The sequence below is a fragment of the Hippoglossus hippoglossus genome, chromosome 3, assembly GCF_009819705.1.
Source record: "Hippoglossus hippoglossus isolate fHipHip1 chromosome 3, fHipHip1.pri, whole genome shotgun sequence".
Classification (NCBI taxonomy): Eukaryota; Metazoa; Chordata; class Actinopteri; order Pleuronectiformes; family Pleuronectidae; genus Hippoglossus; species Hippoglossus hippoglossus.
Genome location: NC_047153.1, coordinates 16,745,607 through 16,770,717, shown reverse-complemented (window position 1 = coordinate 16,770,717; position 25,111 = coordinate 16,745,607). Strand labels below are relative to the sequence as shown.

The window sequence follows — 25,111 nt, the reverse complement described above, 5'->3', positions numbered from 1 at the left end:
ATTGATGTGCTTTAAACCAAAACGCATGATTTCTGCTGTGGAATTTATATCATGTCCTGCCCCAGACGCCACCTCTCCGCTGAATGTTCTGGACATATTACTGTGTTGTGAGCGTGTCGGCCACGGCCAAACTCATAGTGTGTTCTTTATGTGAGGGGCCAACTTCGGAAAATTGGATCCGTTCATCTGCTTATGGAGGATGAATTCATTTAAATCCAAATGCACTGTAAACACTGGCAGTAGAGGGTGGGAGAGACCCATGGAGCAAAATCAAGCGTTAAATTGCTTTAGATTTTATCTTGCTGGGTCGTACATGGATCATGATGTTAGTGTCTATTTTTGTCAGTTGATTAAAATACCTACAGTGAATTTTAAGCTTTGTATGTTCTCCGGGACGACTGAACTGGAAGCACATCCCAGGGAAACCCCTATTTTAACCATGTGGGTTTGCAATTTCAATGAATGCCTATGATTTTTGATAGTGGTTCTGACTGAACTCTGCTTTCATAGCCTCCTCCATTTGGGAAACTCTTTCTTTGGCAAACCTGCCCACTGACACAAAGGTTCTCCATTTATTCGCTGAATAGGAAAACCAGCCAGTGCAGGAGCATAGCACCAATGGAACAAATGCCATGACTTTCATTTTGGTTCCTAGTGCTTTCTGGGTACTTTCATCTCATAATGAAGGCAAATACTCTGCCTCTTCATCACTCATATTCCTTCAAAACATTTCAGAGAAATACAAAAAACAAGAACACAAATTCATAGTAATCTGCCCAGGTTATCTCACAGTCTCTCACAGCTTCATTGGTGACAGAAAAACACGATCGATATAAATTGCTTTGATAATATTGATGTCTAAAGTGTATATTTACCTTCATTTGTTTACTATATAAATATAAAACCGTACTTACAAACAGGAAGCTTGTAGATCATTTTATTGCTTAAAATAAAATAACCAACTCATGTCAGTAAACAGCTCGGCAGCAAACTGCTGGTGTGAGGTGTCATCCGGGGGCCACAGGGTGATCTGGTTGGAGCTGACTGAGCCGTTGCCCCCCCCCCCCCTGCATGGGGTCTTGTTCCATCCCACACAGCATATTGTATTTATAACTCTGGCTCTTGCTCTGCCCTCGTCTTACCTCATCCCCCAGTCACTTCATCTTTTACTTCACTACAGCAGGAGGTTGCACACCTCCTTGATGCGACAGTCTCAGCATTCAGTCAGCGTCTCGTTATGAGTAGCTATAATTAGCCCAGGAGCTAAAGTCACTGGTGTCTCACTCTCTCATATTTTTGTCTTGTTGGTCTCTCTTAATTCAGCTTTCAGACATGCATCGAACTCTGGGCATTTTCCTGAAATTTTACAGAGGGGCTGTATGTGAGAACGCAAATGTCCAAGTCAGTTACTCCGGACTTATCCTGAACTTTTCCTGCCAGCCTCTTCGTAAAATGTCAAGACAATGTCCAAGGGAGCTCATTTGAGAATTCAGCAGGAAAATGTCCTGTAAATTAACAGCAAGTAAGTGGGCGTCTTGATGACGTTTTTAACATGCGACTCCTAATTGAAAAAAAACGAAAAGAATACAAATATTTCAACAAAAAGGAAGAGAGTCGAGAGCTTTTGGTAAGGGCAGACGCAGCTGTTGATGTGCTGTAAACAAAAACGCATGATTTCCGCAGCAGAATTTATGCGTCATGTTCTGTCTCCTGTATTCTCTACCCTGGCGCCACCCCTTGCTTGTATAATGTGACATTTTCCTGTGGCTGGGAACACTTCATGCTTCATATGTGCACAGCTTATCCGTATCTTGTTTTTTGGGTACCAGAAGGAATGTTCCTGTTTGTGAGTCTTTGTACACAGGGTATGTAGGAGGGTGTGGGTACGTTATCCTAAACTGAGCTGTTCTCTCAGTTATTACAGTGAGGGATAGCATTGAAATGCATCTTATACAGCATGTATTGTTATCTGGGCTGCCATTAAAGAAAGGCTGCCTTTGCTTCCTGTCTGCTCTGAAACAGGCCCGGGCTCGCTAAATGGTTGTTTTGTGAAGCAGTGGCTTTACATCAGTGATCTCACTGGTTTGCCAGATCTCTGCAGAGACACACCCTCTAGGAAAAATAAGGGTTCTCCCATCACAAGACTTTTATCACCCACACACACTGCCTTTGTTTTTATTTTCCTGTCTGTTGCTGTTTATATGATGTTGCTGAATTACAGTACAATGATAGTATAGATGGGGACTTTCAGGGTAAAGTTTGTTGGAAGTGACAGTGTCGGTAAAGCTTGTCTACGTTATGAATGGTAGTGAATAGATGCAAGACAGAAAATGAGGGGAAAGTTTTGTCAGTTTAAATCAGCATTGACTAAATGAAAGGAAAATATTTGTACTAAAGATATAAAGACAGTGTTATATAGCTACAGGGTGGACACTAGAAATAAAGGAAGGAGTGAGAACATGCATATCTGAGACCATGCATATCTGTATTTGTGAATTCCAAATATAGACTTAAGTATAATTTTGTAAATCTGTTAATCCACTACATTTGAATATGACGAGTGACTCTTCTCTCACTGTGCGGCTCTGTCTCATTGCTTCTTAGCAGCGCTGAATCTGTAATGGTTGTTGTCCTTAACACTTGGGTGTGATTGACGTCAGTGAGGCCTCACTGGTCTCCTCTCATAAACCTGTGTGTGACATTCTTGCCCCGCAACATCTGACTGACAAGCATCATTACCAAGCGAAGCCCTTGGCATTGAGACCATAGGATTATTGTTATCCGAGGTTATATGAAAAGACCCTGACACCTTTCAGAGATCATAAACACAGGCTACACTCAGTACAAGACCTTGAGTCCAGCCATTTGTCAGGAATGTGACATCTTTTAGGTGTCTGTGACCGTTCCCACCATGTGCACATTCATGCACATCCACCCTCAGGAACCTAAAGCTCTGGGGGAGATGATGGCATGACGACCCTGTAAATGACTTTGTAAATCATCATCGGTTCACAAAATAAAGTGCTTCTGTGAAGGAGAACTTAAAAAACTGTATTTTCTTCTTTTGTTCATGATCTCTTTCTTCTCTCTCTTCTATCCTTATGTCAAACAGATTCGCTACATTTCTCAGACACAAGGTTTGCCAGGTGAACACTTATTGAACACGGGGACAAAGACGGCACGGTTCTTTCGCAGAGAGGCTGACTCACCTTATGCAGCATGGAGACTAAAGGTTAGTTATATTCACACACTTAGATTTGTTACCAGTAATTAAAAAACAAGCAACCTCTGGTTAAGGTCAGGAATAACTCCCATTGGTCAAAAAAAGACTTGTTCCTCATAAAGAGGCAATGATACCTTTCCTGAAACAAAGGGTGTTAGTCACATTGCTTCACATACTAGGAATCAGATTGCGGTTCTTCAATGACATTTTCCTAGTAAGCAAAGCTACAACCAGAGGCTTCTGACATAGCGTGAATTAACTTACCGCTAATAACAAACTGTTTTGATCATAACATTACTGTGCACGGTGACCACTCGTGTCCTCACTTAAATGTCTTTTTCTTTAGTCAACAGATGAGCACGAGAAGGAGACGGGAATGAAATCAAAGGAAGCAAGGAAGTACATCTTCAGCTATTTGGATGACATAGCGCACGTACGTATTTGCTGCTCAGACCACAATGAACTTAAGACGAGTTCAGGGGAAGTTCAATATCAAATGAAGAGCGAATGTAGGTTACTAGGTCTTCACGGTAGGAAGTCTGTATGAACAAAAAAGAGCACGCACATCTAATTACAGAGAAAGGAAAAAAAAAAGTGCCTGTAAGCGTAACTTACCATCAGTTAAATACTAAACCTGAATAAAAAGAAATGAAGGTTCAGGTATTACTTTGTAATAAGAGACCACAGTGGAAATTCCCAAGGCAAACAACAATGCTTGTTCAGGTCTGTACTTTTTGGAGTTGGAGGCGATTCTTGTGAATTCATTACTCATGATGAATAGAGGTTTATCATCCTTAGGAAATAGATATCATAATAATCCTTATTCATACACAGAGAAAACTGTATAGTAGAAATTTGTTTAATTATTTATATATCCTGTTTTTGTGCCCTGTGAGAAGAGGTTTTAACACAAGTGTTTGCATTCCAGGTGAACTTGGTGATGAATCTGGAAGGTAGTGACTTGTTGGCAGAGAAGGCAGACCGTCTGGAGTTTGTGGGCCTGCTGAAGAAGATGCTGTTGATTGACGCGGAGGAGAGGATTGCCCCTGCCGAGGCTCTCAACCACCCCTTTGTGACAATGCAACACCTGTTTGACTTTCCCCACAGCAACCAGTGAGTCCGCTGTGCCTCAAATTCTCCCACATGTTGTAATTTTGACCTCCCTACATACAGCTTGAACTCTCCCACGTGTGTCTCTTCTGCCCACAGTGTTAAGTCGTGTTTCCACATCATGGATGTTTGCTGGACTCGTCCCAGTCCGTACGAGATGGTCAACAGAAATAAAGGTCCATTTGTCAGACCTGTGACCACAAATGGTGCCGCCTCAGTAAACCATCCCTTCAGCAAGATGAACGGTGTCCATGCACAAGTAAGACGTACAGGAAATGTTGATGTGCACTGGGTGTTTTATTCCACTCATAGTAAGTAGGGATGCACCGATATGGAAATTCTTGGCCGATACCGATATTTAAAACAACAATCTAGCCGATACCGATATTTGTTTATTACTTGAATAATATGAAAAACAGAAAAAGTGACTTTAGTGTAACTTTAGATGCCATGGTGTCGGGGGTAGATGACATATTCTCCAAGCAAGCCTTTAGCCCCCCCCCTCTTTTTATCTATATGACTGCTTGTGTGGCTGTAGTGGATGGGCAGAGGGGGACATTTAATTATGTGATTGGGAAAATTAAAACTCCAGGACAACAGAAGGGGAATACAAAGTATGGGATGCATATTTGATCATTTATATCATATAAAACATGTAATTTATATCGTTTAAAATCATTTTTCAGTCTGTTTCCTGGCGCGATACGCTCGCTCGCACGCCGAAACCATCGGTGAAGGGCGCTGGCGCGGCGCATCGCAGCCCATGTGAACCGCACAAAGGTTTAACGGGGGTGGATGGGAGGCGCCTGGCTTTCCTTGGCCCTGTGCTGCGCGGCGCTTCAGCGCCCGGTGTAAACCCGGCGTCAGTGTACCATAATCTGGATGCCAGATTGGCAGGCTGCAGAAAACATACCAATGAACATCGTAAACGAGGCGAATATCGGCCGCTACCGATATACGGCCGATACATCGGTGCACCACTAATAGTAAGGGATATAAACAATTAGCAAAGGAAAATGAAAGGAACCAACTAACAAGAGTAAGTTTTAAATAACTGTATATTTCATTGTATTATTCAAATAAATATATATATTACTCTTTCCATTATAATTGAATAATCACTGATTGTAAGGGTTATTGACAAGCAGTGGTTTGTTCAGTTCATCTGCTCCTGTGAAGACTGTTCATGTCGACTATTTCCTCGACTTTATTGCTTTTGTGTATGCCGACTTGCCTGTCTTATTGCGTCTTTGCACTGCTGTCATGGCAACAAAATCACGTCATGTTTCTGAGGTCATGGCAACAGTGCTCATATCAGTGTTGTTGCTGAGGAGAAAAGGGAGATGACCCTCTTATTCGGGATGAGATCTTTTATAATGCAAAACACCTTAAAGTCTATTTCGAAAGCCACGGTGCTGAGGAAATGTGAAATCATGACCATGTGTGACTCATTACTCGTAAGACACTAACAGTAACAACATGTGTGTTTCGTCAGTACAAATGTAAGGTTAAAGTCTCAAGGCTCTCTCATTCCTATTCAGAATTTCAACCTGATGAAAGAACACATGCCTTGCACAATAAAACAGCTGTGATTTATTTTTCCATTGAGCAGTATAGTAAATAATAAATCCTTGTTGCTCATGAGGATTTTGCAGGAAAGCATTGCAGCTCTTTTAGTATTATCCTTTGAAAGGCTGCTTTGTGTTTACTATCATGTGTATGGGGGCTGGGCTACATGCAGGAGCCAGAGCGGAACAACGTACGTCTAGTTCTCGTTATTCAATAAATGTGATTATAGTGAGGCATGAGAGCAGCGTGAGTGGTGAAGCAGAGGCACATGCTCAATTGTTCCTTGTTTATCCCTCGGGCCTGTCTCAAAGAGCAAGTTGAACGTTGTCTGACAACCTTTTAGTTATGGAGATATTTAAGAAAAGAAGATGAATAAAAGACGGTTATCAACCCAAGAGCTGCCAGACAATGTTCTGAGTGTTTTGTCCAATTAAAAATGTGTATCAATTTAGACAAGATCAACATTGAGGGGGTTGACAAGTGAGGAAGTGGGCATTGAATAGGTTAAATGTTTAATTATGTATATTGAACTACTTCTGGAGTGGAAGAGTCGAGTGTTATAGATCACAATGCTGATCTACCACTGCTGAGCCAAGTGAGCCACTGTCTACCTGATGAGAAGCCAGTGTTAATGTCTAAAGTTAACCCACAAATCTCTCAGTACAATACAGGTTATTGTTCTGTGCCTGGCTGCAGAACAAGACTGCTCCTGACTTAAATGTCGCCACCTACTGGCTGTTTAATGTCACTGTTTATCATTTAAATACCTTAGAAGAGTCCACTCATCTCTTTTTTTTCCCCCTGTTTTCAGGGGTTAGCGCCATCAGCCCCCTCAGTGATGCACCCTGGGATAACACTGCAGACAGGAAGTGGTCAGTTTGGATGCAACGAGTCATATCAGCAGGCCCTCATTCTGTGTCCCCCATCCATTCAAGGTAGGAGTGTTGATCTTATTTTCACTTGTTTGTGACTCGTTTGGTGGTGGGACTGAATGAACTGAAGTCTGATATTATTCCTGTCCATTGTCTCTGAAGGAATCCCCACCAACGCGGCTAAAACAGCAGGCTACTCTGTTCGAATGGAGACTTCTGTGCCTCTGGTCACTCAAGCACCCCCCATCCAGCCCATACAAATCAGACCTGGAGTCATCACACAGGTGAGGGTCTAGCTAGGATAGAGATGATGGAAGTAGAGAATGTAATATAATCATTTATTATATATTTATCATTACATTAAAAAATGTTGTCATCACCCTGATGTATGTACGTGTGGGTTTGTGTGATGCATGAGCTGATTCAATTCAAAATACTCTCGTCCCTCAAGGGGCAATTCAAGGCCGGTGGGAGAGCAAACAAAAGTGCACAGACAATTCATCCACACACACAACAGATGAGACAAATCTAAAAATACAAGTTTAGAAAATACATAGCAAAACAATAAATGTCAGATTATCAGATCAATTATCAGAAAATGTTTACTCAAGGATTGATGAGGTCCAAGTGCAAGCGCATTCATCAAGATAAACTGACCAACCCTTGCACTGTGTCTGTGTACAAGTCTGACGGCCTCTGGAATACACCCAAACGTCCTTTTAGTTTTACATACAGGCAGATGAAAGCATCACTCAGAGGAAAATTACTAGATCTAACTGCTTTGCTTCTCTTCACTCCCATCAGGCCTGGTCCAACCGTGCACAGCAGATCTTGGTGCCCACTTGGCAGCAGGTGACATCAGTGCCCCCACCACCAACCACTTTGCCATCTGACACTGTGGGCCCTCAGAGATTGGGTGACTGGGGGTAAGCAATTTATTAGTGTGTGTCAGGGAGTTGCGAAATAGCCGTGTCTCAATTTAGGGCCGCATCCTTAATCTGCTGCATTTGTCGACTGATTGCGTCACAGCGGTGCGACTAGACTGTCCAAATTCAAAGGCTCCTCCAAATGCGGCCGGCAAATGTGTCCTTCCACCCCAGAGCAGCGGAGGCTTCACCGGCTGGATCCTTCCCGCCTCAACATTTCCCATAACTCATTGCGCTTCAGTGACTGTTTTTCTAAGAGGTAATGGTAGCAAAAAGCAGGGCGAAAATGTCAGAATTTAAGTACTAAGTACTTAACCGGTACGGTACACAATGGTAACAAAATGTTTTCAACATTTTTAATCAAGCGAAGAACGTTTTCGTCCGTAGCTTTGTTGCTAGGCGACAGCTGTAACGGCAGGACAAGCTGGTGATGCAATAGGAAGACCAGACAGTCTTGTTTTGGTCCGGCGCGGTGTACGTGGTCGTTGGGGGATGCAGCTGTCGTTGACTGCATAGACCAGGTCCTCCGCAGAATGCGGCCGCTGAATTGAGACACAGCAAATATCTTTTCACTGACATTGTCTGTATCCTGTCATGACATTGTGCCTTTACAGGTTACAGGATATATATATATATATATATATATATATATATATATATATATATATATATAAAAATTTATAAAACCCTAATATATTTGTTCTTTATTACCTTTGCTGTGCACACCCTGGAGAATGGCTGCATTGCTCTGATACAGAGTACAGCTTGCTGAGTCCCCTGAATGTTAATGACAGATGACTCATACATGTCCTTTGGGACCAGGGACTGGGACCGTTTTGTCAGTAATGGTGCTAAAGCCTTTTGTCTCAATTTGCAATGTTCTGTTTTCTTAATGCAGGAAAGTGCGTCCCCATGGTAACCATTACAGCTCCATGATTGCACACCCTCAGCCATTCTTAACCAACCAAATGACCATGTCCACGCACCAGCCAATCAACATAGGCATTGCACATGTGGTGTGGCCGCAGCCGACTGCCAACAAGAGATCCAAGCCTTGTATGAACAGGTATGATGCATGGACAGTCGAGACACACACACGTGCCTTGAAAATGTGTTTCCCCTCTCTGAACACAATACGTTTTCCCCTGTAGGGGCAGCAACTTCTCCCAAAACACGAACATCCAAAATTTAGCATGCCAGTCCCCAAAGATGGCTGATACAGCAAAGAATGTGGTGGAGGTAGAGGAGGAGAAAGCTAGATGCCCTGAGGAAAGGCATGTTAACAGAGAGGAGCAAAGATCACAGCAGGTGGACGAGGATGACGAGAACTGCTGTAAAGTGGAGCGAGTGGACTGCGAAGAGCTGTCAGTTTCACAGGAGCAGCGGCAGGCCATGGTGATCTCTGAGCTTGCCAGCCCGACTGTCAGTGTCATCAGTATCAGCAGCGACGAGGAGGAGAGCGCACAAAGACACTCGATGGGCGAGTAAGTATTTAACTTCCTACTAAATATTTTCCTTACTTGTTGTACAATACCAGTGTCTAATTGGCTGCTGCTGTTTCCTCTCCTCCTGCACGCAGATGTAAGGGTAGTGCAGATTGTGAGGCATGTCAGAGCACTGTCAGTATGGAGAGAGTGTGCTCCCTCAGCAGTCCAGACAGCACGCTCAGCACCAGCTCTTCAGCCTCAGCCCAGTCCAGCAACTCACCTTGCAAACACCCCAACAGGTATGGTCAATGGAGCCACGTTATAAAACGCTTAGTTGCTCCACCACATACAAAGAGACGTGTGTGTAACCTCCCTTCTCACTTGCAGTATGTCAGACGACGAGCAGGAGAGCGGTTGTGACACAGTGGACAGCTCGCCTGCCTCAGATGCCTCCGGCCATAGCAACAGTCCTTTCACAGAGCAACGCTACATGGCCGACAGCAACCAGAACTGCGAGCCCCGTGTTGCGTGCGTTGCCCCGGAGACGGAGCCTGGAAAGCCAACAGTTCGTACTGTTGTGGTGCCGCCGATGAGGGTGCAAAACAACAACAACGCTGGTGTCAGCGGAACATATGGCAACACAGGTAAAGCTGGATGCACTGGTAACACACATACAATAGATAAGTTCCTTTTTTAAGTCTGACTGGAATTAACATAATGCATAAAAGGTGTCAAGCTTACAGACTGAAATGTATGCCTTGTTATATACTTAAAATCGGTTGGAAGCAGATTATTAGACTTAAATTCTTTCAAACCCTTCATGGTTGTAAGAATAAAGCAGATGTCAGGATACCTTCTACCTGCTGCTATGTCTCAAGTCCACACTGATGGTGTTATTTACTCCGAAGTGCATGAGTAGGTCACACTCACTCTAAGATCCAGTCACCACTGCTGCTGTCTGCTCCACAGGTCACATGGCCTGGGATTTCACTGTCTTAGTAGGCCACAGAGGTTCTCACAGGTGATATGTCATATCTGCTCCGATCTCCTGAGTGGATATTTGTTTGCTGTCAACACTCCTCACTCCGGCTCCGGCCTCTGTGTCTGTGTGGATGTGCACTTTTTTAATGCCACATAACGCATACATATTCCCCCACGATTTTTAACGCTCTGAACAAAATATTCGAAACAAATGTTTGATGAATATTCAGATGTTAAAATGGAGTCACGCATGCAGTATGAAGGCTTACACAGTAACAACTGTGGTCAGTGGGACATTGCTGTCTTTTTCAGCAGCACTGCCATTTAAGACTGCCTCTTTTTAGAAGTGGTGGGTTCAAGTGTAAATCCTAAGAGAAAATCATAGTCATATTTCCTGTAATGTCAAAGGCATCTCCCTCCCCAACCCCCAAACTATTGCATGTAAAGCCTCACATAAAAGGGCACAGCTTACTATTCTAGTGCTACCAGCTGTATTTATAGGTGATGGTCTGACCCCTCTATAACCCCCCCCCCGTATCTTCCAAAAATTTCTATTTATAATCATCTAGATCATATTCGGAGGACAGTTGCCACTATGTTTAAAGGTTTGATCAAACACAGCTGAAATCACTGACAGGCCCACAAATCCTCCTGCCACAAATGTTGCCTTTTTCAGATGGTGTAGCTGAATCTTTTTTGTTTCTGTTATTTATTATGTGGGTAATAAGGTTGGATGCTGAATTGTTTGCACATCACCTTCATCACTCCGTGTCTCTCCTCTTCACATCCCACCTCAGTCTTCGAGTCTTCGTGCCAGTACAGAGGGCGAGGCATTCCCGGGCGACAGCATCACCACACCAACCCCCTCCTCAACAGGCCGCAGAAGATGAACCCTGCATTCCAGCCCCAGCAACAGCAGCCTATAGGTTTTGGGCAGGTAAGTACATGCAGTCACATACAGTACATGCATGTACAGTACACACAAGTGCAAACATACACACAAAAGCATATAAACACACACACAACTTTCTGTCCTCCACTTGCTAATGGTTATTGGAAGCAGTGAGACACTGGGCGACACTGGCCCCGATGATCAAGCAGAATATACAGAGCAATAAAAGCTTTTGTACGACCAGAGAGAATTTGTGAGGATCGAAGATGGCAAAACTATATTTAATATTCACAAGAAAACAGATGGCAGAGATTAAAACAGTTTAGTCACTTTTCAGAGGTAATGCTGGTTTGAATGGGGTGTCCTACCGAACACAATTGACAGTGTCTGCTTGTGGGAAGCCATATTTTATAAAGAATTGCCATGTTAAGTCTCTCAATGAGACTGCCGGATTAAATTAAGATAAACATTTTTATTATATCCTGTATTTGTCCCTTTTGTGGAGCGTGAAGAAGTTGGCAAATTGTACCACAATTGTCCAATTTCTAAATCCATGAATTATTCCCTGAGAAATCATTAAAATGTCTTGTGATGTTAAAGAAAGTGATCCGTGGATCCGTTGCCTGATTCGGATCCACACCAGATTTGATGATTTAAAAGTTTTGTGCTAATCCGTCCAGTAGTTTGAGCATAATCTTGCTTGCAAAATAAAACAACCAATGAACCAATGGACAGTGGTGGAAACACTACGTCTGTGGTGGAGGTAATTTACAGAAAGTTGTAATGTAATTCACACAAATTAAGATAGTAAGACAAGGTTTATGTGATAATTGTTAATGGTTGATTAGAGACACAACAGTGACATGGAAAACAGCAGCATCTAGTGGCTCTCTAACACCAACTCAGGTGTTGATGAAAAGGCTCAATCAGATTTTCTTCTCTACACCTTCAGGTGCAGCATTTCAGTTCCTGCCACCAGGAATGGAACGGCAACTTTGCCCACCGCAGACCACAGGCCTATATCCCCCCTACCATGCATGGGCACACATTCACCCTGTCCCACAGCAGTCCCAACCACACTACGGGCCCCCACCCCCACACCCACCCCCACCCCCACCTCGGGGGCCACCCCCACTCCCAGCCCACCTTACTGTCCTATCCCCCGTCTGGTACTCTGGTCACAGCTGCGCCTGTGGCCCACCTCCTGGCTTCCCCAGGATCCTCTCGCCCCGTCCTCCAGCCCACCTACAGCATCTCCCACCCGGCAGGCATCATGCATCAGGTCACAATGGGCATCAACCCCCGGCTGCTACCCTCCCCAACCTTGCACCACCAGGGCCAATTCAAGCCCCTCTTTCCCCCGCACTCTTACATCGCCTCGCCCGCCTACACCAGTTTCCCTCTCAGCCCCACCAAAATAAACCAGTACCCTTACATCTGAGCATGTTTGCCCAGGTACCCTTCATACCACCTGAGGGCTAAGTTAGCAGGGTGAATCCTATCTTTAAACCACAAACAGCATGGTTACTTTTTTGTTTTTTTCCAGAAACCATGGCACAACCACAGAGAAAGCAAGCTATTTTTTGAATCATGTAGACTTGGGTGTAATTGAACTTCAAGCTTTAAAATATAAAGTTCCAATGGTGGAGATGATTTGGGCAAGAAATTAGAAGGAAATAATGTATGAATGATTGAATGAAAGAATGGATTGATAGTTAAACTCACACTTAATGTGTTTTGCACATTTGATATATCTTTGCATTGGATCTTCTACAAATACTCCCCAAAACAGGTAAATAATTGGGGTGATGTTGAATAGTTAGACTTTGCACCCCTGATCCCAGCTATTTTTCTATATTGCCTTCTTACATGTGCAAGACACATCCATATTTGTAAAGCCATCCCAGTCTCTAGCTCTAGATTGACAGATGCACATGTTGTCCACCGTGTATGTCGTACAGCGTTTGAAGTATTTGTACCTTTTCGGTGTCTTTTGGTGTTAGCAATGTCAAGTCAGTTAACCAATTTAAATAGGGTCGTTCCTCACGCTGCATGTGGTCTTGCATGAGCAAAAATGTAAACGGAAAGATGCATAGACGTTGCTCTTATTGTTTGTGTCACAAGACTCGCTGCATTGTATAACTGTCCCCAGCCATAGTGCCTTACATATTTGAGGTTGTTAATGTTACTACTTATATATGACTATATACATGATTATTAATGTACTGGACTGCAGCACTTGAAATTCCAATCAGTCGATGCATTCTATGTGTGAGTATATATATGCACATGTGTATATGTCCATGCATAGCCTGCATGGATGTGATGTATCGCGGATAGCGGTGCTTCTTTTTCGGAGTCGGTGTAATATTTCAGTGTGTAGTGAGTAACCTTTTTGTTCTCTCGAGAAGAACGGCATGCTTTGCTGTTGCGAATGCTTGCTGTTTCATTAAAAAAACGTTATTTTCCGTTCTCCCCTTTCCCGAATGAACTAGTGTACAAAGTGCAAGTACTGAGTATTGCTTAATATTTGATAATCACTTTCTATTTAGTGAAACTCTTATTACTAACAGTATTTGTACTGTTTGATGAAACTGCAATACAATCTAAATAGTCATTAATTATTTTTCTTTTTTTCTTTTTCTTTTTCGTCTTCGTACTTTTCATTTTTGTGTGTTTTCACTTTGTTTCGTAGATGTTTAGAAGTGTGGTGGGCATGGCTTTGATTAGGTAAGGGGGAAAAAATGCAAAGAAATGGTGTGGAATTTTCTAAGCCTGAACAAACCATGCAGTATTTGATATACACACATATATGGACATATATTATAGAGCTAGACTATTTAGTACAGATGCTTGATAAGGTGTGAGTTATTTGTGTGCAATTCTCTCATTTATGCATGTGTGACAAAGTTAACTTTTTCCCTTTACATTATACCATTTGTTAAAGGCTTGAGGCTTATCGGTGTCTACTGCTTATTTTTCTACATTCCGTCAGGGAGGATATATACATATATATATGATGGTAGCACCATCTATATATATATGTGGATATGCTATGTGTGCGTTTTTTTGTTCATTTTACTAGTTACGTGTGTAATTTGTTTTTGTCTTTAATTTTCAAATGAAGTTGCTTGTGCAGCACCAAAGACTGTAATTCATTTCCTGAGCAAGGTAGCTATTCTGTTTGCATAGACCTCAGTTATACTGTAGTCGTAGAATGGGGTTAAATTAAAACAAACAAACAAAAAAAAGATGTATTTGTATTTAAAATGGCCGAGGTTTTGTCTAGCTTATTGGGCAATTAATAAGTCGTATCATTTCTTTCTTGAATGTATCATAGATAAGCTGCTATATGATGATTGCCACTTCAATAGCTGTGAAATTAGGTGATTTCTCTGAGTTTAAACCTAGCGTTGCTATTTTTGTATAGGTCCCTAATTATCTGAAATAGAAGTGGTTTTGATTTTTTGTGTTTTGCGTTCATATTTGGAGTGTCATTGTAACTACTGTATTGCTGATGATGAACATTAGTTGCATTCGTTGTTTCTCGGGGTGTGTGTTTTTGCATCAGTATTTTATCCTTATTAACCTTTTGGGCTCATCACTGCATATAAATGATGTATCGATGTAACTTAATTTTTTTTGTATGTTTTCATATTGATGTTTTGTACACATCTGAAGCTGTAGCTTGCAGGATTGATTTAACTTTTTCATTGTACGTATACGATATACTACCAGTACTCTTTAGGTGTTATACAGGAGCACTGTGAGATGCCAGAAAAAAAAGAAAATCCATTGTGTTGATTTGATAAAACTTCTGTAAAGTTTCCACCGATCACACAACAAACACTCTGCCACTAAGCAATCATACAGGTAGTTAGGCTTGTAAGGGTTTGGCTGATTAGACTTAAAGTCCAAAACAGAATTTAGCCCAATGATTCTGTTCCAAAAAGAACGTTTCACAACTACTTATCGTTACCTTTTTTTTAATTTATTTTGTTAATCTGTTCAATGTTATATCTGGCTAGAAAATCTCTTTTCACAATTTGTTCTTCTAAACTGCCTTGTGTTCGGATCGCTCTCCCCTTTATGAGTGTCTCATATCAAAAACAGTGTTTCGTCGATGCAAAACTGTGGCCATCGCTCCGTGTTCCTTACTGAAATTGAGACAGTGTGAGCAGCACTGTGTATGTGCCTTGAGATTCAGAAAGTGAGAATTGGAGATGGTGATTCCTCACCGCTTAATTGGAGGCGGAAAGCATAAGAGTCCAATTACAGTCTGTTATCATGTAGACAGTCCTTTTTAGCGGCCACTCAACCAGGAATTAAACACACCCACACACACACACATATGAAATAGGACTTCGTCACAGTGTCGGTGCAGGGACTTGTTCTCCTCTGATCAGCTTGTAGACACGACAGAGGACATGTACACAGCGGTGCTGCTGGTTCTCTTGTTACAGATTAGCGCCGCCACTGAAGTCTCTGTGATAACACACCAATAAAACACACACACACCCAACCTCTTTGAATGATATGACACTCAACGATCTTTGGATAGTCACTCTGGCTGAGCAGCAGATGCAATACTTTTACATTGTGCGGTCATTGCACCACCAAGTGTTCTTAGATAATCTCCATGCTTTACATTACCGTGCATGTACACCTGAGTTGCTTCACTTTGTCTGCCTAGAAGAAGCCGTGCGCTCTGAGCAGCGGTTCCACCGAGCAAGTCGAGGCCGAGCGGGAAGTAACCGAGACAGCGCCGGCTTTGTAAAACAGGACCCGTGCTTTGTTTCCTGGATGTTTTCTGTGTCCTGGAAGGAAACTGCTCCGTCAAGGAGATGGTTGCGGTTTCTCTGCACAGTCAGTCATGAGTGCAATACTCCCCACTTCAAACACTGACATTAATGTGGTTGTATGATTTTATTTGATGGTTTTTATTTCTTACCTGTTTGCGTTACTGATCATACTCCAGTATCACGTTGGGAAAGAAACGCTTATGACGACAAGGCATGAACTTGGCAGATTAGTGCTTGAAATAGTTCCCCAATAATAAGCATGTGAAATGTAATCTGTGTTTTGATTCCTCCAAAGGTATTCACCAGCAATGCGCCTGCATAAACTCTCCGATACTTGTTTAGGAAAATGGAATTGATGCAAGAGAAGAGAAATCTGTAAAACTGTTTTATTTCTCACACGATTGACACCTTTTGTTTGGATTGTTTTTTCTTCATTTTGAGGATTTATGTAACATTTAACAGATAAAACAGTCATGTGTAACATTATTACTTTAAAAGTTATCAGTAAAAACAAATCCTCTGCTGCGGTATTATCCTTTTTGAGACGTAAATTCAGGGTCTGTATTATTCTGAACGTGCTACTGTGTTACTCTTGATTTGATTGGATCAGGTTTGTTTTATTTTCAGTTTTCTGGTCATCTTATCAATTTCAGAGTTAATTCACACTGCAAGTTATGGAATCGTCTGCTCATCAATTTGATTATAAAATCTGAACTGTTACTGTTTATTACCTGTAGATTTTTTTTGTGGCTTTTCTTTTGTTTCTTCGTTTATTTTGTTTGTTTCATTGGCTTTTTTATTTTGTGCTACACTAGTTTGCCATGTAGCAATTGCACTGTGCAATATTTACAGTATGAGGACTGGGAAAACTAACTCTATGGATGTGATGTCTCTTTACAGTTTGCGATAGTGTTTCCTCTCTAGTTCTCAGTGATTTAGGTGTGACCAAGCCTTCTCTACTTTGTCACATTAAGCGGGTTTTCCAGGTGACTCTTTTGGTGAGTGTCAAAATAAGACTTTATGGTGTATTATTGTTAAGATTCACTTTGAATTAAAAAAAATCTATTGATGCAGATCTTCCTGACTCTTGTCTCTTCTATCGTTCACATTCATGAAGGTGCCTTTATTTTCTTGCCTTGTATTGAAACTTTATTGTACTTACGTTGTTTTCAAACTCTTAAAAACAGAAGTTCCGCAAGTAATAAGGATTCTTATTGTTGATATTTTATTTTGTCACAACTAACAAACACATAACTTGTTAAACTAGTAATGGTCCAATAGGGACACACTATTAAACTAATATTTATTTTATTAATCATTTATTTGAGTATTTATTGTCCTGCTTGGGGGAATATGACTTACAGCAGAGCACAGATACAACAATTACAATATTTGCATACATACATTATAACAATAAAACAACAAGAGAGTTGATGAGACTTTTTTTATGTGTATGCACAACAACAACCTAAAACCTTAAGTATTATGAATGTGAGATAAAACAAAATGTGTGCTATAGCGTGTAGTGTGTTAAATGGGATTACTTCTCATGTAAATCAAGCAAACATATTGCACTATAGGTACAAATGAATATACAATGGTTGACACTTTTCCAAGATTACCTTTCAAATGTTATGCTTTTCGAAATACAACGATCTTTAATTTACAATGATGCAAAGAAGCAATGAATCCTCACGTCCGACAAACTGGAATCAGAGAAGGTTTCCTATTCTCTTTGACAAATGATTAAAATGATGAATCAATCATGAAAATAGTTATGTAAGTATTGACAGCTTGGTATTGATAAAATGCCAGTTGATGTATCAGATTAGTTTCAGCTTCAGAGCCTGATTGGTGACAGTAGGTCGTCATGCTTTAGCAGCACAGGGCCAGTACTGGGCCAGCTTAGATCTGAAATGATACAATGCTTGATTTTAACATTATTTAAATTAAATTGAATTGCTGTTTTATTCTCTTGTGAGGCACTTTGTAACTTTGTTAAGAAACATGCACTACAAATACTAATGATAAAACTGATAATATTTAATAATACAACTACTACTAATAAAAAGTTATTATAATCATTTGTATTATTGTTGAGAAATAATAATATATAAATATATCCAACATGTCACCCAAGCAACAACTGAGAATTAATTAACCATATCTATATAAAAACATGTTATGACAGAAACTGTAGTTTCACCGACATATTTTAGTGACCACGAGGGGATTGAATGTTCTTTTACATCTAGGTCGATAGACAGGGACATTGGTTTAGAACAGCTGTAGGTGTTTGCATTGAAGCTAATAGCTATTAGCCTAAACCTAACCATAAATCCCTGAGAAAGGCAACAATACCCTGAGAAATACCCCACCCAACTAGTTTAACAGAGTTATCGTAAAGGACGAAGGGTCCAAAGAAGACGAAACCTGAGTGTGTGGTCTGGACCCAATTAATACGCCATGCTAGTTGGTTTGCAAACTTTAATTGGAGAGTATAATAGGAAGCTACGCCGCCAGGAAATTCAGGAGGGGGAGGAGCTAGATGGGATATAAAAGGACCATGAAGTGGACGTCTCTGACCCTGAACCCAAGGTCCCAGACCTCGTCATTTTGCCTGGAGCGAGAAGAAGAAGAAGAAAGTCTACTATCCACAGTTAATGGAGACTATATACTTGAGGAATATGGTGGCGACTTCACAGGATGAAGTGGCTCATAGGAATTTCATTATCCGAGAACAGGCCAAAATAATTCAGCACCTCAAGGCTGCATTTATAGAGATGTACGACTGCAACCACCACCTCAAGAGGCAGAAGTACCAAGTCACTTCTGCCTCTTGAGGTGAACCCAAGGGTCTGGGACACTGTGTGTGAAAGAGCACGAAATGATCTACAAACGAGCCATGAATCGACTGTTTGAAGAGAAAGACGTGGGACCTACCAAAGAAAAAGTAAAAAAAACTAATGTAGGAAAGCAGACCAGATGAAAGCCCACTCCTGCAGTGTCCCGTTATAAAATCCATAATAAAACTTAAACTTTGATTATTCAAAACTGTACAAGATATGGAAAAACTATATACAAGGTAAATAGCTGAAAGTTTAAATGAAGTGTCAAGCACAAAGTATGAAGACGTAGGAACATTGCAAAGAGCAGAGAGTTTCTGAAGAGTTATACACATATATATATATATATACTGTATCTATATATATTATATATTTCAAAATGTGAGTGTATAATATAGTTTTAAAAAATCTAATCAAATGTCCTGTCCATTGTAATGTACAGGACAGGATTCAAATGATCAAAGCAGTCCTTTAATCTGCAACATCAGAGTCAGTCCTTTGATATGCAACATCACAGTCAGTCCTTTGATATGCAACATCACAGTCAGTCTTTTAATATGCAACATCACAGTCAGTCCTTGTATCTGCAACATCACAATCAGTCCTTTTATCTGCAACATCACAGTCAGTCCTTTTATCTGCAATATCACAATCAGTCCTTTTATCTGCAACATCACAGTCAGTCCTTTGATATGCAACATCACAGTCAGTCCTTTGATATGCAATATCACAGTCAGTCCTTTGATATGCAATATCACAGTCAGTCCTTTGATATGCAACATCACAGTCAGTCCTTTGATATGCAACATCACAGTCAGTCCTTTTATCTGCAACATCACAATCAGTCCTTTTATCTGACACATCACAGTCAGTCCTTTGACCTGCAACATCATAGCCATGTGGATTCCCTCAAAATCACATTTAGCAAGACATCCCTGTTAGATAGTGAAGCGCACACCGAGAGACCAGCACACGTTTTTGAGGAGCTTTTCTGAGACAGGATGGCAGAAAGGTACAAAATGCAAGAAGAAATCTGTGACCTGCTGACGACCATGAAGCAGGATCATTCCCTTAATGCACTGGTGCGTGATAACTTGAACCAGCTGCGACACTGCTTTGACTCTATGGATGAAAAAATTGCAGCAGAACAGGAGCCTCTGCAAAATGACGAGGTCACGCGATGACACAACTGATTTATGTGAAGCACAGTGTTTTGGTGTCAGCAGAAAGACTTCTCTTAGAAAACTGTACAGTGGTGCCACTCTCTCCATTCCAATATATTATCTTGGATGAGCTTGACAGGCAAATGTTGAAATAAATTGCACTGTTTCTAATTTTTTTTTATAGCATTGACCTTTGCTCATGGTATACAATGTAATTCATAAGAGAAATCTATATAAGCTACAATTTCAGATTTTATATTTATTTTAAGCCTGGTGTACTTACGCCAGATATTTTAGTTGGTACCTTAGTTAGTACCTTTTAGAAAAAGGTGTTACCTCTGCACAACTGAGTGAAACTATCCTGATTTGCATTTGTAAAGCTCACAGCATTGTCATTTACATGTGAAAGCCTCCCCTAGGCTTAGGAGCAGGGGGGTCACCTCCCAACATTCTCAGGCTTGTAAAACTGCCAGAAACTGGAACCCCGCATCAATTCCCGGCAGTTACTGGCAGTTTTCTGTGCTGCCTGCAGATTCCTGTGAACAGCCGTTAACCTGAAATTCCACTGAAATTTGCAGCGACAGTATCTGACACAAATACTTCTTTTCATGCAGTGAAAGAGAAGCTAAACCTTATCTAATATTATGCAACAGTCCTGCAACATATCCACAACTTTATTCTCCTAATCTTATAACGATTTCTAATTAAATTACAACTTTATCCTCGTAATATAACTTTTCCAAATGAAATAGCAATTTTACTTTCGTAATATTATGATTTTTTATAAGCTTTGTTATAACTTTATTCTCTTATTACAACTTTTTACTCATTAAATTACAATTCTACAATGAAAAAGCCCCAAAAGGGAAATAATAATAATAAAATTGTTGTAACATTGTCCAATTGAAACAAAATTGCTAATGCTACATCAGAGCCCCTACTTGAACAGATCTATTAGTCTTTATGTAATAATATTGATGGCGCCACCTACTGGCAACAGGAACTAAGCTTTGTTTAACAACTATTATTCAATTTACATACAATTTCCACCATGTGATCTGCAATTGATAGCGTGGACCGTAATGAGCAATTAGCAGGCAAGGATCGACATCGCATGATGGACGCAGGAAGTGAAGCGTTTATCCTTGCCGCAGTGCGCAAAACGCATCCAACGCGAAGACGTGCACTTGGTCATTGATTGCTCTCTCTACTAACCGCAACAGGCTTCAAAATGCATGTGCTTGGGTCTGTCAGTGCTACAACGTAGCCCTAGTTAGAATTAAAATTACTCCAGAATACGTACATTTTCACCACTTTCTAATTTTCTGCAAACTTTGGTAACGATTTAAGCATGTTGAAGCCCTCAAAAAGCCCCTTCTTTTGCCTGAAAAAAAAAAAAATTGTATTATTATAATAATAATAACGGGCCCGAGCACATGCTTTGGTGAGTTTGAGCATGGCTAGGCCCTGAAAAAGCCCCAAAAGGGAAATACAAATCCTTCGAAATACAATAGGGCCAAGCATATGGCACCAGTAAAGCCATCATCATCATATATCACAACATCACATATCACAACATCATATATCACAGCCTTCTCAGCAGCTGCCACAGCTCTGAGACAGGTTTGAAGTCCAGCTTCCTTTGTTTTTGGTTGTAGCCTTTGATGCTGAGCCGTCAACATCAACTCCACTCCTGCATTATCAGCATCAAAGGATTCATGGTCCATGTATGTCCGAGATACAGAACCTCGTGTTTTGATGGCGTGTAATCAAACCTTGACGCCACGCCAGAATACAATTACTTTTTGGGGTTTTGAATGTCCTGCAAACTTTGATATGAATTTGAGCATGTCTAGGCCCTGAAAAAGCCTAAAAGGGAAATAGAAATCCTTCGAAATACAATAGGGCCTCCCACCGTAGGTGCTCAGGCCCTAATTAAAACTCAAACTTTGACGCCACGCCACTGTCACACCGTGTGACGAAAAATCGATCTTTGAGGTAGTTTTTATCTCCATCTTGTTGTGATGATACTCATCTCCATATGAAGTTGATCTGATGAAAGCCCTGGGACAAGGTCGTCAAAGTAAAAATGTAGAAAACGGCCAAAATGGCCACTAAATCCAAAATGGCGGGCTTCCTGTTGCGTTTTTTCAAATTGCACCTCTAGACTTTATTTTTGTCTGGTCATGATACACCTGGGCTACGATTTGTGTGAAGATCGGTGAAAGCTAATTGAGGGGCTTTTCCTTAGATGGCGCTGTTGAGCCATTGTGCCATGCCCATTTCAAATTACTCCAGAATACAATTACTTTTTGGGGTCTTGAATGTCCTGCAAACTTTGGTATGAATTTGAGCATGTCTAGGCCCTGAAAAAGCCTAAAAGGGAAATGGAAATCCTTCGAAATACAATAGGGCCTCCCACTGTTCGGTGCTTGGGCCCTAATAATAAACAGTGTAAACCCCAGCTAGTGGTGTGATATGATTGAAAGTTTACAGAATAGCTACTCAATGCACCTTGTGTTGAGATTGTTTTGCTCCCCTTGGCTGCAAGTAAAATATAAAATTATTACTACTTATTCAAAAAAACACGTTTAAGTCTTTATTATTTACAAATGAAGGTAGTTAAGTTAATTGGGTCCCTCAGTGTTTACATCTACTGGTTCCATATGCAGTGGTTTTCCGGGTGTGCGCTGCCATCTTGTGGCCGTAAAGAGGTATGGCAGCCAGAGTGAGATATTGCAGTGGTGATTAGTGTAACTCCTCAGGATGGACAGAACATGTCTGTGTGTGAGTGGAGGTGAAGAGCTCTACCGTCATCCTCTCTCTCTATATATAAATAATATAATTATTACATTATATATAATGTAATAATTATATTACATTATATATATATAATATAATAACCATCGGGCCAGTCAGTAGACCTGTACCCGCGTCGTGTGTCAGTGTGACCAGCAGGGGTCGCTGTGCAGGCTCAGCTGTGACTTTGGTGGCCACAGTTTTATCAGCAGAGGCGGAATTACTGACTCTGACCAGGAGGAGGACCACGGTCTGTAAAAACATCTACTGACAGCAGCGCTGACAGACCTGTGAACGTCACATGCACCTGGACGCGTCCTCCTGAGCTGGAGCGGCTGGATGTCAGAGCTGTGGCAGGGGGAGTGTGCGCCGCCCTGCGCCACACGGAGCTGCTGCTGCTGCTGCTGCTGGTGATGCTGCTGCTGGTGATGCTGCTGCTGGTGATGCTGGTGATGGATGGACCGAGCGCAGCGGAGCGATAGGGCGCATTTCTTAATTCCTCTCCCCACCTCCCACCCCCCTCTCACCCACTCACAGCCCTGGACACGCGACGAGACCGCGGGACCCGCCGCCCGTGCCCCCCGCTCACACGCACACGCCAGGATCGATCCGATGTATTATTTACGACCCAAACTTCTTCTGCAACTTGTGCCCCGGATATGGCTCCCGCTTTGAGGAGTGGACGCGCGGCGGCGGAGCCCGGTGTGTGCCCGCAGCGGAGCACGGGCAGCGGCGGCGGAGGAGGAGGAGGAGGGGACGGGAGGCGCAGGTGGTGCTGGCGCGGAGCCGGTGGAAGAAGCGTGGCCGCAAACTGCCTCCTGACCGCGGGGATGCTCTCACTGCTCGTCCGGTGCGCTACGGCCGCAGAGGGTAAGCAAGCGCAAGCACGCACGCACGCATGCACGCACGAACGCACGCCCCTGGAGCTGTCTGCTCCTAAAAGCGCGTGCTGGTGTGTTGCATTAACCCCTGTCACATGCACCGTGCGCGAGTGGCTTTTATTGTGAAGAGTTAGAGCAGATCGGCTGCACAAAGGGAAGATGTTTTCTTTTGTAATCCGCACATTCTCTGCTGCTGGCTGCGTGATTCACAGGCTGCAGGGACACCGCACATCCAATGCTTTTATTAAGGAGGGGAAAGTATGCGTGCTCCATCGGGAGGAATCACAGATGAGCTCCGTGCACAGGCAGGAGGCTGCTGCTCTTTTGTGCAGAGGAATTTGCGCAGCCAGGCAGTTAGTGTCCAGCAGGAGGGTGGATTCCCTCCCTGACCTGCACTCACATGATGTGTAGTGCTGTGGGAGAGCTGCTGCTGCTGCTGCTGCGGCTGCTGATGGTGTTGAGGATTTGTGTTTTGCTTGTGTGTGATGTAACTCTCCTCTCTCTCTCTACTAATCTTTGCACCTGAGCCTGGAGCCACTCAACTCTTTTGTCTCACTGATCAGATTGCACTGAATCCCTGCCCCCCCCTCCCCTCCCCTCCCCTCCCCTCCTCCTCCTCCTCCTGCAGATGGACTCATTATCTCTCCTCATGGTCTCATCTCAACTTCACCTCCCCTCTTCCCATTGTCCTGCATTCTGCATGTTCCACGGCAGAGGTTCATTACAGACGGTGGTGGTGTGTGATGAGGTGGGAGCTGTTGTGGGAATGCAGTGCAGCCACAGGACAGTCAGGGTTTCAGAGCATCTGGGTCAGCACAAATGACACACATGCTGTACCCACTGACGTAGCTGCCCTTCAGCCATGAACGCTCCGTCACCTTTCTCCCCCTCATGCACTTCTACATAAATGAGTGTGAACGTCTCTGTGCATCAGCACAATTAGAAATGGAACCGATCAGGAGTGTGTGTCTAACAGCGGCTCCGTCAGCCGCCTGTCCACGCAGTCAGCAAACTGTGGTGTGGTGGCTGTAGTCTCACCTCTGCTGATGCACTGCTACAGTAGCACAGTCTCCTCCTCCTCCTCCTCCTCCTCCTCCTCCTCTCTGTCAGCACATCCATTCTTAAACACATGAGCTAGGCAGCAGCACCTGAGCTGTACAGTACATACGTGCTGGAAGAGTCATACCAATACATAGATTATTCAGTTCTGGGACAAGGACACTGTGAACCTGGACTGTTGTCATTACTGTAGGTAGAAGAACTGCTGTAGGATCCTGAGGTGCGAGTGTTCACTAGTCGACATGTTGCCTTTTAACTCTTTTAATTATTGGTTTGAAAAAAGGGAACATTTAAAAAAAAAAAAAGGATCCAGACTTTTCTCATAGTCACACAGAGTATGTTTTCATTGTAACTCTATGATGGAGTCCAGTATGTTAATGGAGGAGCAGCAGCTCTCTTTACTACTTTCTGGATTTGCAAACATGTGGGCTCACAAGACAAATTCAAAGAGATTCAATTTACATGACAGAAATTTCCTTTCACGACTTTGTCTTTGCTGTCGTGCATTTTCTGTAAATCCCACCAAAATAAAATCTATTTATTAAAGAGAAAGTTACATTT

General features: G+C 42.2%; 2 protein-coding genes across 2 annotated transcripts in view; both read left to right on the top strand.

The window, feature by feature from the left end:
- The window catches only part of hipk3b (homeodomain interacting protein kinase 3b), a 39,150-nt gene extending 23,210 nt beyond the window's left edge, over window positions 1-15,940 (top strand). Inside the window, exons 4-16 of the mRNA XM_034581361.1 lie at window positions 3,113-3,232; window positions 3,570-3,656; window positions 4,152-4,336; window positions 4,433-4,592; window positions 6,714-6,837; window positions 6,937-7,058; window positions 7,579-7,700; window positions 8,599-8,766; window positions 8,852-9,184; window positions 9,280-9,426; window positions 9,515-9,771; window positions 10,906-11,045; window positions 11,953-15,940. Of these exons, the coding sequence (XP_034437252.1) occupies window positions 3,113-3,232; window positions 3,570-3,656; window positions 4,152-4,336; window positions 4,433-4,592; window positions 6,714-6,837; window positions 6,937-7,058; window positions 7,579-7,700; window positions 8,599-8,766; window positions 8,852-9,184; window positions 9,280-9,426; window positions 9,515-9,771; window positions 10,906-11,045; window positions 11,953-12,441 (2,454 nt within the window). The 3' untranslated portion in view covers window positions 12,442-15,940. The remainder of the gene's footprint in view (window positions 1-3,112; window positions 3,233-3,569; window positions 3,657-4,151; window positions 4,337-4,432; window positions 4,593-6,713; window positions 6,838-6,936; window positions 7,059-7,578; window positions 7,701-8,598; window positions 8,767-8,851; window positions 9,185-9,279; window positions 9,427-9,514; window positions 9,772-10,905; window positions 11,046-11,952) is intronic.
- A 6,864-nt stretch (window positions 15,941-22,804) lies between these two features.
- Window positions 22,805-25,111, top strand: part of kiaa1549lb (KIAA1549-like b) — a 60,336-nt gene continuing 58,029 nt past the window's right edge. The window contains exon 1 of the mRNA XM_034581360.1: window positions 22,805-23,480. Coding sequence (XP_034437251.1) covers window positions 23,270-23,480 — 211 coding nt within the window. The 5' untranslated portion in view covers window positions 22,805-23,269. The remainder of the gene's footprint in view (window positions 23,481-25,111) is intronic.